The sequence below is a fragment of the Crassostrea angulata genome, chromosome 5 (assembly GCF_025612915.1).
Source record: "Crassostrea angulata isolate pt1a10 chromosome 5, ASM2561291v2, whole genome shotgun sequence".
In the NCBI taxonomy this organism is placed as follows: domain Eukaryota; kingdom Metazoa; phylum Mollusca; class Bivalvia; order Ostreida; family Ostreidae; genus Magallana; species Magallana angulata.
Window position 1 is genome coordinate 26,538,821 of NC_069115.1, and position 19,002 is coordinate 26,557,822.

Genomic DNA, 19,002 nt, shown 5'->3' on the forward strand with positions numbered 1-19,002 from the left:
TAAGATAACATCCATTGTATTTAATTGTTGAAAATATAAAGAAAGGCATTGTAAAGAATAACTTTACATACCGTTACACATTTTCCCAAGACACGCAAGGTCTGTCATATTCTACCAAGTTATGGTCTTTAGTGCGGGTGTAAAAAATCGGAAAAAATAATACTCAGATATTTTTCAGACACATTGATGGCTATATTTTTAACCGGGTTTTCCAACGGAATAATCCGGTTATTAAAATGGTGAAAATTGCGGGCTGGCAGGTGCCCTCATTGTAGGATAACTCCTCCTAAAGTTTTCAAGATAGGAAATTGTTCTTTTGCAGATTAATTGTACTTATATTAGAGGTGTGCATATTGCTAGAATTTTGATTTCCGATAATTAACAGGGTTGTCTCTAAAAATTGAAGTAGAAGGGAGAAATAAAAAAGTAGAAGGGGATCTGGAGGTCTAGCTTATAGCTAGATTGTGTTTAAAATGCAATAATAGCCGGGTAATTACGTCACTTTAGACGGGGAAATTCCCCGCCTCCAGGGTCTTAGAGACAACCCTGATTAATGAAAAAAATACCAGCTTTTGAACTAAGTCATTTTTTGGCAAAATATTACATATATGGTACTCCATTTCACCGGATACAGGTTGACATGGATTATGGATACAGTTCACATAAAAGAAAACCCGGTTTGCTGTTACATTGACAGCTTTTCACTTGTTGTATAATATTTATTTAAATTTTAATTTGATCAAAAATTGAAGTGCAGAATCTTACAAACTATGTTACTAATTGGTATGGCCTTATTGATTACATAATCACAGAAAGTTTTTTGATAGAGAGAGACTTCCTCTGAGACTACGACCTCTTCATCTGGTGTATCCAGTTCCTCAGGTTCCTCCTCCTACGTTAATGGAGCCTCCACATCAACCAGCACCTTGGCTGCAACAGACACTTGCTTTCCTAACCAAGAAAGCTACTCCTACGCTACTGCTGTTATTAAATCTGACACAGGTAAATAATTCGCATGGCAAAGACTGATCATTGTAACATCTGGTATGCAGTTGCATGTCCCATTAAAATCTTTTTTTTCATTTTTATACAACTCCTCTTTAACTGCTGCACAAAATTAATGAAACTTTGTAGGTACATGTATTTATGACACAATGTGTAGATGTGCATATTACCAGGATATTGCAATTCATTTAATTTTCTGGGAATTTCAGCCCTTTTGAACTCAGAATTTTGGCCATACAGCCTACTCCGGATATATTGAAATTCAGGGGACCATGCAAATTATTCCAATATATCCGTATTTCAATATAAGCGAAATTGACTGACGTGGAGCCGCCATTTTTGAAAGTACAATCCCGATGTAAGCATAGAAAACCAAATCCGAACAAATTGTTTGGTCATCATTTATCTATTTAAATTACAGTGAACAGATTACATAAAATATTAGTCCTTCAAAGTTTTATTAAAATTAGATCCGTAAGTTTTGTAAGTTTCATTTTGTTACTATCTTAAACCTCATCATAATCTCCGATCGCATTCTTTTACGTTTTAGAGAAAAATCACCAGACTCAAACGCTTAAAATACTGATGAACTCTGCTTGTATATCATCGTAAGTGTACTCGATATAATATCAAAATCCTTAGCTATTTCGAATTTAGGCTTTGTCCTTTTATCAATAGCCATAACTAGTTCGTATTTTGTGTCAGAAGATAAGGTTTTTCTTTTATGTGAGGATTCCATATTACATCTAGCCTCAATGCACCCGTATACTTGAAAACAAAAAAATCAACAATGAATAAATTTTACTTTTTAAAAGAAGTATAAAAACACACATAATGAGAACTTATCAATTAACACCTTTGTATATCAACCGGTCAGTCTGGCATAATTACTGTCACCAACTGTGACGACAGCCGCCAGGGAGTACTTCAATATAACCGTAGCGGTTATAAAAACAACTAATTATCACCTATGGGGACCGATCAGTGGCTTCAATATAAGCGATATTTCAAAATAGCCGATTTCATTATATCCGTTAAATCAGTGCAAAGAATATGAGAGGCAAAAAGTGGGGATTTATTTCTATTTCAAAATAAACGAAATTTCAAAATAAGCGATTTCAATATAAGTGGAGTAAGCTGTATATTGAATGTAGTAATGAAGAGTTTGAAAGCGCAACTCCTCTTAAACTGCTGCATGGAATTAAGTGAAACTTTGTAGGATTATAGGACATAATGTGTAGATGTGCATTTTACCAGAATTTTTTTATTCCATGATATTTCTTGAAATTTTAGCCCTTTTGATCATAGAATTACTTTGTTGTTATCTAATGTGTAACTATATACGATCCCATTACGAGTAACGATTAGATGTTCCGTTCGATTTTTTTTTTAAATGATACAATGAAATATTGATACAATTTCAGAATTAACACCACCACCCCACCCCCCTCACTTTCAGGTAATGAATAAAAAATCCCTAATTAAGTCATAAATGGGCGTGGCTATGTTTTTTAGACAGATATTTTTATGTATACATATTTGATATAAATACCAATACTAGGGCCCCAATAGTTAGGGGTTCAAAATTAAACATAGAAATATATAGGGAAATGTTTAAAGATATCTTCTTAAGAACTACAATGCTACAATTTGTGAGATTACTTTGCAAACATCATCAGATAGATTTTGAAATGTAAAAATTGGGACCCTTGGACCAATACTGGGGCCCCAAGGGTTCAAATTATGGCATAGAAATAAATAGGGAAAATGCCTTCAAAATCTTGTTCTCAAGAACTACAAGCATACAATTTGTTTAACTTCTACATCCTCAATTAGTGTAGATTGTAAGTTGTAAAAACTGTGACTCCCGGACTAATACTGAGACCCAACAGGGGTTTGAAGTTTTACATAGAAATAAATAGGGAAAATGTTTAAAAATCTTCTTCTCAAGAACTACAATGCTACAATTTATGAGATTACTATAAAAGCATCCCCATATTTTAGTGTCCTCATATCAAGGTTTCACTTTTTATTAGCTCACTATTTCAGTCCATCCACCTGTCTGTCCTTCTGTCTGTTAACTTTTTACATTTATTTTGCAACTTCTTTTCTAGAACCACTGTGCCATTTTCAAACAAACTTGGTAAAAAAGTACTCCTAAGTAAAGCGGATTCAGATTTGTCTAAATGAAGGGCCACTGCTTCTTTCAAATGGAGATAATTAAGAATTATTAAAACTAGATGTTGTCATTATATAGACAGCAATACCAGCACCAAGTGTTTGCCTCTAAATAACACTATCTTGTAGCAGTTCTGGTCAAAAAGTAGGCGAAGTGCTATACCTGGTAGTTTTTAAAAATTATGATTTCATAATGGATGAGATACTCATTAGTGACCCTTTTAAATATATGTACAATCAGGAGTTAGAACTGTTTGCATGTGAATTCTAAATTTATCAATAATCTTCACATTTCAGGTCATAGAAAGTATGGTCATAATTAATATCACAAACTCGGAGCTAGATTTGCTTTTGCGCGTCAACATCATCGGATACTCGGTTTACCCAGCTCTTAGGCTAGATAAGTTTCACTTGGTGTACATGTTTTCGATATGCAGAATAGGATAAATTAACATGCATAAAACTTTCTTTTGTGGTGATCAGCTTAAGGAATTCATAGTGTTATCAAATTGGATTATCATTATGATGTTGATCAAATTTTTACATAGGAATATATAGAGAAAAATCTTCTCAATAAGCAATTAGCCAAAAAAGCTGAAACTTGGGTGGAAATATGCTCAGGTAGTGTAGATTGGAGTTTGGAGGGTCAAATTTTTATGTAGGAAATATTTTAAATTCATTCTCAAAAACTCTAATGTTGTAATTTACATCTATACTTATAAATTAAAACATTTTGGCAATAACCTACAAAACACTTACACCAGAGTTACTGCTTACACCTTTAGTATTTCAACATGTGGGATATGATGTTCATAAGCTTTAATTGAATTTTACCTGATACACAATTATTGAGAAATAAATCTAAAACCTACTTTCATTTTCTATAAACAAGCCAGAAATAGCAAAAGTGAGAGTAAGGTGGTGGACACGCTTTGGCGGATCCAAGTCAATGGGAGTTTGCATCAAAATATATGCTTGCAATGAAATATTAATATTGAATGATTACGAAAAGAGTGAATATGTTTACTGGAGCTTATTCAGGGTATACATAGGAATTTGACAAATATTGAATAAATGAAATGAGTCAATTTGTTTCTTGAGTGCATGATTTTAGTTTTGATGGATAAACACTTGCAAAGCTCTTTCCTACTTAAGAGTTACCATTCTTGATTTTGTTACCATGCACGCACACAAACACACACTATAAATAATAAGAGTTATTGTAAAATGCAACTTAAACAATGCATATCTTTGAGATATCAAGAAAGGTTCTATATGTTTTTGAATTCCTTGTTTGCCTTAAGCATGCTCTAGGAGAGTAAAAGTAAAATACCATTATTTATTGTCAAAAATGTCTCTTTCACAAATTGATAATTAAAATGTGACACAATGATAATTCTGTCTAAGCAGTTTAATTTGGAAATAATCTCATTGTCCACCAAGTAATAGTTTCTCTGACATTGTGTATATTGTACCATAATACTAAACAATAGACATGAAATACATTCAGCGTAATTGGCTTTTTGTTAAAGATTATCAAGGTTTATCAATTTTTGTTTTATTTTTATTTTTCTTGTCAAGATGTTGAAGATGTTGTGGTAGGCCTGACACCCCCCTCCTCCTCGGTCGTTTGAGAGTCATTCGTGGATTTATAAGCAAGAGACAGAGCTGACAATTCTTTGTCATGTAAACAAGGCTCATGCCCTGTTTTTGTTTACATAGGTTCAATATACCAGTAAAAAATCTTTTCCAACTTAATTTGTCTATCTTTTTATTCATTTTAAGCATAATTAAAGAGTCCCTTCATTCATTCATTTTAGGTCTAAAACTAGAATTTTCACTCATAGTTTTGTTTACATAGCAAAGAATTTCAAGCTCTGTAACTTGCTTATAACTCAACGAATAACACTCAAATTTTGGTTGCCTATTGAAAATCCCTTACTGAAGCATTGTAAATATTAAAATCGTAAAAAAAAAATTGACCAGAATCGTGACCATGCCCCTTTAATATAACTAAAAGGATATAAATACATTTCATTTGATACCAATCTACCTGGCACTTATTTATTTTTACTCAGATTATGTTGGACTAGTGAACCAAGCGATGACCTGTTACCTGAACAGCCTTTTACAGACCTTGTATATGACCCCAGAGTTTAGAAATGCAGTGTACAGGTAACTTCTTTTTTTTCTTTTTTTTTTAGATAATTTGACTTTACTAAAGATGTATGTTTACAGTTTTTTTAGCTCACCTGAGCTGAAAGCTCAAGTGAGCTATTCTGATCACATTTTGTCTGTCGTCCGTCTGTCCGTCCGTCTGTCAGTCCGTCTGTCCGTAAACTTTTCACATTTTCAACATCTTCTCAAGAACTACAAGGCCAATTTCAACCAAACTTGGCACAAATCATCCTAAGGCAAAGGGGATTCAAAGTTGTGAAAATTAAGGGCCACACCTGTTTTCAAGGGGAGATAATTAGAAATTAATTAAAAATTTTGAGAAATTTTCAAAAATCTTCTTCTCAAGAACCAGAAAGCCAGGAAAGCTGAAACTTGTGTGGAAGCATCCTCAGGTAGTGTAGATTCAAAGTTGTGAAATTCATGACCCCCGGGGGTAGGGTGGGGCCACAATGGGGGGTCGAAGTTTTACATAGGAATATATAGAGTAAATCTTTAAAAATCTTCTTCTCAGAAACTAAACAGCCAGGAAAGCTGAAACTTGTGTGGAAGCATCCTCAGGTAGTGTAGATTCAAAGTTGTGAAAATCATGACCCCCGGGGGTAGGGTGGGGCCACAATGGAGGGTCGCAGTTTTACATAGGAATATATAGAGTAAATCTTTAAAAATCTTCTTCTCAGAAACTAAACAGCCAGGAGAGCTGAAATGTGTGTGGAAGCATCCTCAGGTAGTGTAGATTCAAAGTTGTAAAAATCATGACCCCCGGGGGTAGGGTGGGGCCACAATGGGGGGGCGAAGTTTTACATAGGAATATATAGAGTAAATCTTTAAAAATCTTCTTCTCAGAAACTAATCAGCCAGGAAAGCTGAAACTTGTGTGGAAGCATCCTCAGGTAGTGTAGATTCAAAGTTGTGAAAATCATAACCCCTGGGGTTAGGTTGGGGCCACAATGGGGGGTCGAAGTTTTACATAGGAATATATAGAGTAAATCTTTAAAAATCTTCTTCTCAGAAACTAAACAGCCAGGAAAGCTGAAACTTGTGTGGAAGCATCATCAGGTAGTGAAGATTCAAAGTTGTGAAAATCATGACCCCCGGGGGTAGGGTGGGGCCACAATGGGGGGGTCGAAGTTTTACATAGGAATATATAGAATAAATCTTTAAAAATCTTCTTCTCAGAAACTAATCAGCCAGGAAAGCTGAAACTTGTGTGGAAGCATCCTCAGGTAGTGTAGATTCAAAGTTGTGAAAATCATGACCCCCGGGGTTAGGTTGGGGCCACAATGGGGGGTCGAAGTTTTACATAGGAATATATAGAGTAAATCTTTAAAAATCTTCTTCTCAGAAACTAATCAGCCAGGAAAGCTGAAACTTGTGTGGAAGCATCCTCAGGTAGTGTAGATTCAAAGTTGTGAAAATCATGATCCCTGGGGGTAGGGTGAGGCCACATTGGGGGGGGAGGGGGTGTTAAAATTTTACATAGGAATATATAGAGTAAATCTTTAAAAATCTTCTTCTCAGAAACTAATCAGCCAGGAAAGCTGAAACTTGTGGGAAGTATCCTAAGGTAGTGTAGATTCAAAGTTGTGAAAATCATGACCCCTGGGGGTAGGGGGGGTGTTAAAGTTTTACATAGGAATAAAGAGTAAATCTTTAAAAATCTTCTTCTCAGGAACTAATCAGCAAGATGATTCTTTATAATTGTTAAGACTTTGGCTCCAGGACAATTCTTCGGCCTCACAAGAAGGTTCAGAGTTTGATGTAGCTAAATATCCCATATATAAACAATTGTAAAGGATCTTTTTGAGAACTGCAATACTCAACATGTGATATGACTATAAAATTGAAGCAGGCAGCTATTTTTTCATTAGAATCTTTTTGTATTACTGTTTTGAGTTATTGCCCTTGATTTATTGATTCTTGATTATTTTAATTAATGCATCCACTGTTAACCAATTAATGTGATGATTATTATTATACAATAATAAATATTCAATGTATATAAGTTGTTCTGCATAAGTAGTTTTGGGTTAGGCTGGATTAGTTTGTTTATTTTTGATTTCCAATTTTTAGATAATATGAATTGTTTTAGGCTGGCACATATATAGGGACAGTGTCTATTACATTGCAATGAGCGACTGTTTGGGGTTAAACTTGAACAGGTACGGAGAGTTTGAGGGTGTTGACCTCCCTGCTCTTTCTATTCTTCGTGATTTTCTAACCAACGATACAGAATATGCAGTCATTTCTGCCCTGTATCGCATTAATACAAATATGCGGTCATACCTGCTTGTATTGGTGGTGGTTGCGGCGGAGCACTAGTGTATGGTCATCCCTGCTGGTGTTCTGGCCTTTCTAGTGCAAGTGTGCGGCACTCCCTGCGTTAGGTTGAGCTGTTGGCGCAAGTGTGAGGTCATCCCTGCTTGCGTTATCTCTGCTTGCATTAATGTTGGTACCTGTTGAGTTGCGTAGGTGTGCGGTTATCCCTGCCTGCATAACGTTGAGTCCCTATATATGTGCAGGAGCGGTGATTAAAGTCTGCTCTTGTAAATATTTTCAGCAATCAGGGCTATCCAAGTTCCAAGGGGGAAAAATGGATTTTATTTATACAGGATCTACATGTATTAATGTACATTGTCCAGATTGTATTATGACTCCATTAAGCTGACTTTATCATACCTATTGTTCCTCAGGTGAGCGATGTGGCCCATGGGCCTCTTGTTTTAATGTTGCTTTTTCAAATTTAGATATTTACTTTGCTTAACTATGGTAGATCAAATGGTCAGCCTATTGAGCCTAGCTTAATGCCTGTTGTGAAGTTTAAAGTGAGAAACAAGGTGTGTGCCAAGAAGTGAAAAGACTGCTTAATAATAAACATAATAAACCTGCTAGTTAAAAAAACAGTAGGAAAACAAAGCTTTTACTGTATACACAACCTATGTAAACAAAAACATTTCACAAGCTTAGTTTGCATATCAAAGAAATGTGAGCTCTATCTCACAACTTGACAACTGATGGTAAGAAAAGCAAATGAATCAGACCCCTTGGCTTTATGCTAAACAGTCAGCGTTGCATCCAGACCTGATTAAGGTTCTTGTTGCAGTTCCTGTATCTAAGTTATCACTTGTCCGATCTTCACCAAACTTGCACAGATGATGCATCTGGAACTTCTTATTGACTGAAAAGATTGGGATGCTGAATCCTAGCCATGAATTTCAGATGCTGAATAAGGTTAAGGTTCTTGGAGCTGGTGTAAGTTTTTGGTGCAGGTGCCCTTTGATAGCCATTTCTAAGTTACTACTGGTCCTAACTTCACTAAACTTGCATGAATTGTGCGTTCTATCCCACTGATGCACTTGACAGGATTGAATGCTGAATTTGAGCCATAGATTTTGTATGCTGAATGATGGTTTAAGTTTTTGAGCAGGTGCCCTCTGATGATTATGTTTTAGTTATTACTGGTCCTAACTTCACTAAACTTGCATGAATTGTGTGTCTTATGATACTTATGCATTTGACAGGATTGAATGCTGAATCTGAGCCATAGGTTTCAGATGCTGGATAAGGTAGAAGTTTTTGAGCTGGTTAAAGTTTTTAGAGCAGGTGCCCTCTGACAGACAAATCTTAGTTATTATTGGTTCAGTCTTCATCAAATTTGAATAGATGATGCATCTTGAGGTTCTGATGCACTCACCAGGCAAGGATGCTGAATCTGAGGCATAGGTTTCAGATGCAGGAGGAGGTCAGTATTTTTGGAACATGTTTAATAGATAATAGTGCTATTTCAAACTTGCATGGTTGATTTGACTATAAATCGTAGATGTGGCTTCAGATGCAAAGCCCGATCTCCATTAGCAAGGATGATAAAATACTACCTTACTCAAACTGTGTGTTGTTAAATGATTTATTATGGTTTCTACAATGCGGTGTGTATATGTATGATATGATACACCATTGTATTATATGATACCATATTATATCATATAATATTACATTGTGAAAAAATATATGATATTATTTCAAATGATATATAGAGAATAATACATACCCTTTTCCATATCACAGCCAGTCAAATTTTTATTTATGCACAAATGCCGAAACGAATAAAGGCAGAGGAGTTCCGCAGGGTGTGTGACACGGATCCATATCAGCCCTAGGGCTGATAACCTGTATCAGCCCCAGAGGCCAATACGAGTTTTGTGATGTCATCTGTATCACACATGCAAAAAACCTGTATTTATTACTAAGTAAATATAATAAAGTGTCAAACCACACTACTGTATTGAAGGTTATTAACTATGATTTATATATAATATGATAAAGGTGGTCTCATACAGGTGATGCATCATCTCGGTGAGCTATGTTATCTCTGATTTCCTATGTTTTTATTTGATGTTTAATACAGAATGTATTCAGTTAAGAAGAAAAAAAACAATTATATTAACAAGAATTTGATGGATAACATCAATCTTTTATTTTTTTTTTTAGATGGGAATTTGATGGAAAAGAAGATAATATGGCCAAAAGCATTCCATATCAGTTACAAAAATTGTTTCTTTTGCTTCAGGTAAACTTAGACAGATATATTTTTTAGAAAAGCAACAAGATAGAATTAGTGTATATTACTGTTCTTAGGGGTCGACACTAACTTTTTTATGCATTAGTCCTGCGGGACTAGTGTCTGTTAACTTTAACTAGTCCGCAGGCAATTTTATTTGCCCATCAAAAATAAATGAAATGCATTACCGTATTTTGTCTAATATAAAACACTGTTTTTTATTAGAATTTGTAAGAAGGGGTGGGTATCATACATCACAAGGAATTTTTTGATGATTTTTTCTTACAGGTTAATCACTGGCTTAGTTGTATTGTACTATTCAGTACATAGCAAGAAGCTGCGTATTCACTATCTCCGTGTACATGGTAGAAGCCGCCATTACAGATGTTAAAAATAGATCTGTGCAATAGATCAGGGCGTTGAGCTATCATGCTCTTTTTGTTATTTAAGTTCTTTAAAAATCAGGTATTAATAATAAGCAATTTAAGACAAATGATTTAAACACAATTCATTTGAATTAAAGAACAAGAAATTTCCTCTCACCTTTCAGTTTATTTTTTTTAAACACCTATTAAGCGTCTCTATCGAAGCCAGGGTTGTTGTGAACATGTGTGCTCGTTACCTATTTTCTCAGCCATCCCCTTAGGGCAAAAAAATTATCAAATCACCCATAACATCCTGCATACCTCTGTTGTTTTCACTCGGTAACTCTATAATCACCAAAATGTATCATATATCAATTTACTGTAAAAATAAAGTCAGCGTTTTCCAGGAAGTTGTCAACAATTGTTGTAGTTTGCAACATCGATAATTTACACAATTTTTTAAGCAGATTTTTTTTATTAGTCCAACCGGACTGATTAGACAGAAATTTTGTTAGTCCGACTCAAAATCAATTAGTCTGTGACTAACGGACTAAGGTTAATGTTGAACCCTGGTTCTTTACACTAAGCAAAGTTTAGTTGCATACAATTAAACAATCAAAGTACTGAAAGCACTGGAAAGCAGTTATCAAATTTTGTTGGAATACGTGTATTTGCATTTACTGCATATATATTCCATATGCTGAAAAAATCAACATGTCTAGCCAATATCTTTCCCTGCCTGTAATGGCGGTGTATGTGTTTTCTATTAAAAACATTCTTAACATGACAATACATTGTCAAGAAGTACGTCTCAAGTTTTAACTCATATAGTACTAAGTATAGGACCATATGATCTATCTTGCAAATCTGTTTCCACAAAAGATTGAGGGATCAAACCATCCAGCTTTATATAGTTCAATAAAATAAAAGCTTTTGCTTACTCCTTTTGCTTACTCGATTTTCAATTGAAAAAGAGTTTTAGTGTAAAAAACTTGAATAGAGACAGAACTAAAAGATGATGTTCTTGTAAGATGAATTGATGCACTATCCCAGTACTACTTTTTCTCAAAAATGAGTTTTCTTTCAAACAATTGATCAATTTCTATGTTATCATGATAAACACTTAATGCTTCCATCATTAAAAAGAACAACCACTTTATATGTAGTAGGATCACAAATGATATTTTGTCATTTTTGTTACAAAAGAGTGTACAATTACATTAAATGGAGATCAACTTTCAGTACTCCCAATACTTTGATTCATTGTAGTTGGTGCTTTGGCGAACCTTCTGGGATGCGTAATACTGAATACAGGGTTATATTTTTCCCATGTAATTTTTGCTCTTCTACACTTGCAAACAGATTCTCCCCATCTTGAGATGTTGATTAAAGATATATACTTTGAGACATTGGAATTTGCCCAGCCTCAAATTTGCCCTCTGACAACGATGGCAAAAGGGGCAAAAATAAAATGAGGGCGAGTATTTCCATATATACAGTAGTTTATTAATCATGGAACTTAATGGCCAATGGGTCGGGGGTTCTGGTGTTGGGGAGGGGATTTAAATAATTGCAGTAATTATTTTAAAATCTTCTCCTCTGTTCCTGTGTATTAATTCACTGAATGAAGTTCATACTTATGATAAGAAAGAGTGCCTCTTCCAAAATCAGGGGTTCTGATGTTAGGGCAGGAGTCAGGGGTTCTGGTGTTAGGGCAGGTTTCTAATGATTATATAGGGGAGGGTGGTGTAATTTCAACCAATTTTTTTTTGTACTTAAGATTTGTCCAATTATGTCCCTGTATGTTATGCTACACAATTTTTTTATGGGGTCGAGCGAAGCTTAAAAGCCATTTATGGATCGTACGCCCAAAAGTTACAAAATTTTAAGGAGCCGAACAACTCATGCTATCATTAAATCTGCAGAAATGAGTGCAAAGTTTTCTTATGTGTTTGAAAAATAAAAGATGACATTCTTCCATGTTGAGCAGTTAGAATGGTATGACGATATAAGTTGGCAAATAAAAAATAGTTGATGTCTTTAATAATGGTAGTGAGCCACCTTAAGAGGCCACTTGTGGGACAATGACAGGTGGCCTCTTTATTCCAGGTTTCAAATTGCACAGATTTATTAATAGCATCTGTAATGGCGGTGCACGGTACACGGAGATGGTGAATGCACACCTCGGATTGTTAAATAAACAGTTTATATTAATTTTAAATGGCCGTTTTAGTTCAACTTATCTATCAAGGGGTTAAGAGCAAAACATTTTCTGCTAAATACACCCAAATAATAATATTCAATTGATTTAATGCGGTAAACAAGTAGCTTTTCAGTACAAAGGCTATATATTGAACTAAGATAGCCAATGTTTTACCTCTTAAGAGAAGTATCAAAATTCCATTGGGATATATAATAAGCACCCTTTTAATTATCTCAAAAATATTCTTTAAAAATATGCGTACATATTACCGGCTAATTGCTGTACATGTTAAACTGTTTAGCGCGACAGGCCATTTAATAACTTTATAATGAAGTATGTGTAAGTACGTGTAAATATATATAAACAACACAAATAGGTGCTATGATAATCAATTTTATTAAATTTCAGCAGACTTCAAATTACACACTCAATTATTTGTTATTAACTCATTATCAGCTGTCGAAGTTTACCTTCTTTCGATACAGGGTCACATGTCAGAGTCAAAAGTCATGTTACTAAACAGACAAAATGGCAGTTGAAAACAGGCATGTTAAAATCACGGGACCTAACAGTGGCCACTGGCCGCATTAGACAGGTGGCCACTTAAATCAGTTAAAGTATTGTGAAAATTAAACTAAACGGGCGGGATTGAAACTGGCCACTCATTATGAGTGGCCGCTGATCAAAGGTGGCCGTAACAGCAGGTGCGACTGTATGCATATTAGTTATTGCATCTTTATTGTGTATTGAGACAAGGATTTATTACTGAAAATAACATTAGTAAAACTAACTTCAGTTGAGGTGTTTTTTGTATTGTATGTTCCGTAAAACAGTCACAAGATAAAAAATTATTTGCAGGAAACATGGTATCAAGATATAAACAGCATTTCAAGATTTATTTTTTAGACCAGTAAGAAAAAGGCTATAGAAACCACAGACCTGACGAAAAGTTTTGGCTGGGATAGCAGTGAAGGTAAATTTCTTGATCTTTTGATAGCTTTTAAGGTCACCTGAGTCACTCAGGTGACCTATTGCCAGTGGTCTTTGTCCATGGTCATATCGTCCATTGTGTGTCTTGCTTCGTCCGTTAACAATTTTGCATTTTCAGGTTCTTGTTGAAAACTACAAGGCCATTTAATTCTGTTACTATTTTTGGTTTGAAGCATAGCTAGGATAAAAGGAATCTCGATTTTAATTAAAAATTTATGAACTTACCACCTCTGGGGCTTGAAGCCCTCTACCAAAGTTGTGAAATTTATGGTCCTTGGGATTTTGCGGGGCCAATTTGGCCATGCACATAGTGAAAATGTATGGATTTATTATTTTTTTCTTTACTATCACAGTCGTGGGAGATAAAGTCGTGCATGGTTATTATGTTCATAATTTTCTGATGTTAAATTGTGAAATTCACTCACTACTCAGGCCATGTGACAGAAGTTGAGGCTTTGTTTTAGGGGGAAATAAATATGACCATATATTGAACATGTATTTTTACATAGGGAAATTGCTGTTTTTCATCCATAACAATTTTCAAAAGTCCATCTTGAAAGAAACATGGCAAATTCGAAAAATATGGTAATTACTCTTAATGTACATCAGTACTTTAGCTAAAAGAAACGGCCAAATTGTCTCCTATCGGAATTAACGTCTGACATCATCATGATTATTTCCTGCAGTCCATGATTTTTCTAAGATCGCTGTAGGTTTCGTCCAATCGATAAAAGGGGTGTGTATATATATTTCAATCCTGTCTCACAGTTCCATAGAGCTATGAATTTATGATATGTTTCTGTAAGAAATAGAAGGAATCATACTTGATAGCTATAGATTAGATATTCTCTTTTTAAACACTTATCTTGAATGAACATTGAAACAATCCTGCTAATTAATGATTTTTTTTGGTGAAATAATGAGGTTTTTTTTTTTTTTTTAGTGTGGCAACAACATGATGTACAGGAGTTGTGTAGAGTAATGTTTGATGCCTTGGAGCAAAAATGGAAGAAAACAGACCAAGCAAATCTGATCAATAATTTGTACCAGGGCAAACTGAAGGACTATGTCAAATGTCTGGAGGTCAGTGGGAATATGCAAGTTTTTAAAGTTTATTTTTTGATGATCTTATGCTTGGATTTTGTGCCTGAACCTAATGCTGCTCACCTGTCAATCCTCCATCTATCCATCTGTCTGTAAACTTTTCACATTTTTGACTTCTGTATAACCACTGGGCCAAATTTAACCAAAATTAGTACAAAGTATCCTTATAAAAATATGATTATAAATTGTTGAATTATAGGGCAAAACTCTTTTTAAAGGGAGGAAGATCATGAAACAGTAAAAATAGGGTGTGTGCCTAAAAAAAAAGGAGAGCCAGAAATGCCATTGTTTATAACAAAGCTGTATATATATAGTGAAGATTTTAATTTTAAATTGTTCAATCATGTTTAGATGCAAATAAATAAGAACGAAAATTTCATGAAAATTTATCTAAAATTGAGAAAGGCCTTTTGTGTCCTTAAAACAATTGTTACTATTTTTGAAAAAAAAAATGCAGAGAACTGCAGAATAACAAAAATTGATATGTGTTATTATGAAATAGATTTCAGTTTTTTATATTGATTAAAAACTATTTTGTTTTAATTTTTTAGGAACAAACAAAGTACTTTTCTACGTGATACGAATGATAATTTTTTCTATTCTTTAAAAATAAAATGTCAGAATTGGTATTGATTTAGATAAAGATATGCAGTTTAGACTGTCTTATGTGACCATCCAAGGGACTAAAAGGAAAAGGTTACATAAGACAGGGAGTCACATAACACATTCCAAGACTAATCTCACAATCTTTCAGCTATCAATAATAATTAGTACCAATTAGTTATTAGGGCCCCGCAAGAATTTGCGGGTGCCCTATAGTAATCACTCTGTCCGTCCATCCTTCTGTCCGTCCGTCCGTCTGTCACTCTTCTGTCCACAAATTTCCTGTTTTTTTCTAATAACTTTTTTTATGGTTGCCCAATCAAGTTCAAATTTGGTATGGTAGTTCAGTAGGCAGAAATACATATTTTGATGCTAAGTTTGGTTCTCTATGTCTTCTGGTTTGGAGCTGGGGTAGTGGGGTAGATTCCTAACTATGCACAAGAAAAATGGGCAAAGAGAGATAACTGCTGAGAATGAATGGGCAAAGAGAGATAACTGCTGAGAATGTTACCATTGTATACATGGAAGGCTGTGCAATATTTTTCCTTTGGGATTAATTAACCTTCCACAGGAAGAAAATCCTAAGCTTTATCTTTATCTGTCACATTGAGATTAATTACTGCACTGCCTGTGTCTGCAAATGAACTTTGTTTTGAAGTTAAGGTCAATTTTGAATGATGTGTAGTATTGTGTACATTTTTTGAAATATGGATTTAAAATATAATATTCATATTTTATTTTGGTTAAAATACCGTACACAATGATTTATAATAATTTTATTGAATAGAGGCAAAGCCTAGGTATCATTGCATTGGTATCAATTCTTTGTTTTTTTAACAAATTTTATTTCATCCCATGTTAACCCACTTTATCCCGTGGATATGACTCATTGGATATTTTTTTGATATTCCAGAGTTGTGACTTTACAATGGGATTTGCCTAGGCATAATGAAGTAAAAATAATGTTGAGTTTTATAAACAGTGTAAACATTGATTGCGGTGTATAAAATATGGGATAAATAGAATCTCATGATTTGTAGTATAATATGATTTTTATCCAACTTGTGTGTTTTATCCCCTCACTAAGGCTCAAGAAAAAAACACTTTAATTGTTGGATGAAAATCATATCCAACTACAAATCACGAGATCCTATATATTCCAGTTCTTTACATCTTCTGCCGGGCATTTATTTTTCATCATTGTTAATATAAAGAGGATGGAATTCAAATTTTTTTTCACTTCTCTGTATTAATTGTCATAGCGGGGCCCTTCCTGACTGGTCAGTTTTCTAGTATTATATATTTTTATCTTTAAACTAGTTTTGAATACCAAGTAGCCTGAAATTCATTTTTATCATCTTAAGAAAGATTTTTAACTTTGTACAGAATCACTTTTTATAAAAATTAAGGAAAGCATATTAATAAACTCTGGATGTTTTTGTTTCAAACAAATGGATTATGACAGTATTATATGTGTTTCCCTGTTTAGTATTAATGGCTGGCAAATTTAAATGATGTTACCTACGTTTCTGCATCAAATCAATATATGTTTTCATTAACTATGCATATTTTGAAGCAAGTTTTTGCGTGCTTGTGCTGTTTTTATCACAAAATTTCAAATATATGAAGGTCATACGACACGTTTCCTAATTTTATATAACTTTTTCCAGTAATTTGTTATTGATTTACTACTACTTTGAAAAGCTTTCTTGCAAAAAATTAGCATACCTTACCAGGCATTTCTGCAAAATACTAGCATATGCAATTTCCTAGATAATTTTCTTAAAAATACACTTGAATTGCTGATATAAAAATGTATATATAAAGCCACGGAAAATTCACTTTATTAGAGCTCCACCTCGGCCAGGACCTGGGTTTGAATTCGTGACCTATGAAACCTAAATTCCTAGCAATGACCGACCACCGCTCTAACCACTCGGCCATCTAGGCATGTACATGCAAAAAATTAAAATTCTAATCACTTTAAAAAGTATTATAAATAATAATTTTTATTGGAACTCTTTATTACGAGGAGATACAAATAATATGTGTCGTCTGACCTTAATCTGACCCTATATAAAGTTGTGTTTAAAATACACACTCGATGTCGAACTCGTAATCCCCCATGTTTGTTTATTGACCACGCACTCTCCCATTATCTTCTTGATAACAAGTTAATCAATATGGGGATTCATCTTACATATGAACATGTCCAGATGAGTTTGACCCATGTTTATATACACAGTACTGTAGATTCCTTATTTTACTCGAGTACTTAATTCTGCGATTCAACGGTTTTCTATTATCACGAGAACATAAAAAGGCGAATGCCGAAATTTTTTCATAGTGTCATGTAGTTTACAAATGTCCAAAAATTAAAAGCGAGATTTTGAAATTCGCGAGGCGGACTTCTCGCGATTTTACACGGATATTAATTCCTCGCGTTTAATTAGGAATTTACAGTAAACGATTATCATGATTATATACACATACTTTTTTAAGCCATACAGAACAATATATAAGTAAGACGCACCAAAAATCTTGAGGAATAATTACAATGACGATAGATGGACGGTAACCATTAGCAGCTAAAATGAACTAATTCTTACGTCAATTTAGACTTGATCGACAACAAAGACAAAGGTTGCATGTGCTATTCATGCTTCCAGGCTAGGTTAACACCAGTTTGTACACTTTGTACACATGGCAGGAAAGTGATAAACAAACGATCTTAAATTAATTTGTACTGAATAAAGTGGGTTGAGAATTGTGATGCAAATTCAGACATTTTATTACGATGTGTAAATTTAAGAAATGCATTTTATTTCTTGTTTGTTTAAAACTGTAAAATTAGATAAAAGGCTACACTGATGAAATTTTTGGATAAAAACGGGCTCCACAGCCTTACAAATAGGAACAACCTAATTTTCGAAAAGTATGGTAACTTCATTTTAGCCTGAATACATACTGATGTGTCAAGAAATGAATATTAAGATGTTTCCAATCTTATTAAATTCATAATAAGTAATTGACTAAACATTTTAGTCGATGATTGGTATAATCGAGGGATAGTCGAGTACTCAAATACTCCTTGACAATACAAATATAGACATTTTTTCACTTTTGATTTCCTATTTGACTACTTTATTAAGTTATTATGATGTGAAAAAACAGAATTGATTTGCATGATTATATCTAATAAATACCATAACATTTATGTTATATGTTACTAACGAATTACTTGCGTTAATCCATATTTTTTAAAATGTTTTTTGCAGTGTGGAAATGAGAGTGCTCGATTGGATACCTATCTTGATATACCTCTGGTAATCCGCCCATTTGGCTCAAACGAGACTCATGGCAGTGTTGTAAGTACATTAACCTACCTGTCCAAGCTTTCTCAGGATCTCTTGGGGCAATAGTTTTGATAATTTTATTTAATTTGTGTCATTAACTTGATAGTTTTGATATTTGTCATTCACTAAGTTAACAATAATACCATGATAATGAAAATTGAACTTTACTAAAAGATTATTAGATTATTGCTCTGTAATACATACAGCTCTAAACATGTTTTTAGGTCACCAAAGTCACTCAGGTGACTTGTTGCAATTAGTCTTGTTAATAATTTTACATTTTTAAATTAACTTCTTAAAAAGAAGCCAAAATTGCAATCTAGCTAATCTAGGATAAGAGTGTCGCCGGGTGACTTTGCAGCTCTAAAATAATAACTCTCAGTAACTTTTACAAGGCTTTTATTAAGGTGTAAATTGACAAATGGATTTCCAATTTTTCCAAAGACTTCAAATAAAAGGTACAAA

At 34.0% G+C, this 19,002-nt stretch overlaps 1 protein-coding gene across 1 annotated transcript in view; it reads left to right on the plus strand.

Annotated features, from left to right (window-relative positions):
* LOC128185767 (ubiquitin carboxyl-terminal hydrolase 47-like) overlaps positions 1-19,002 on the plus strand; it is a 76,177-nt gene that overhangs the window by 8,752 nt on the left and 48,423 nt on the right. Inside the window, exons 4-9 of the mRNA XM_052855428.1 lie at positions 828-1,002; positions 5,262-5,358; positions 9,847-9,925; positions 13,391-13,457; positions 14,418-14,557; positions 18,460-18,549. Coding sequence (XP_052711388.1) covers positions 828-1,002; positions 5,262-5,358; positions 9,847-9,925; positions 13,391-13,457; positions 14,418-14,557; positions 18,460-18,549 — 648 coding nt within the window. The remainder of the gene's footprint in view (positions 1-827; positions 1,003-5,261; positions 5,359-9,846; positions 9,926-13,390; positions 13,458-14,417; positions 14,558-18,459; positions 18,550-19,002) is intronic.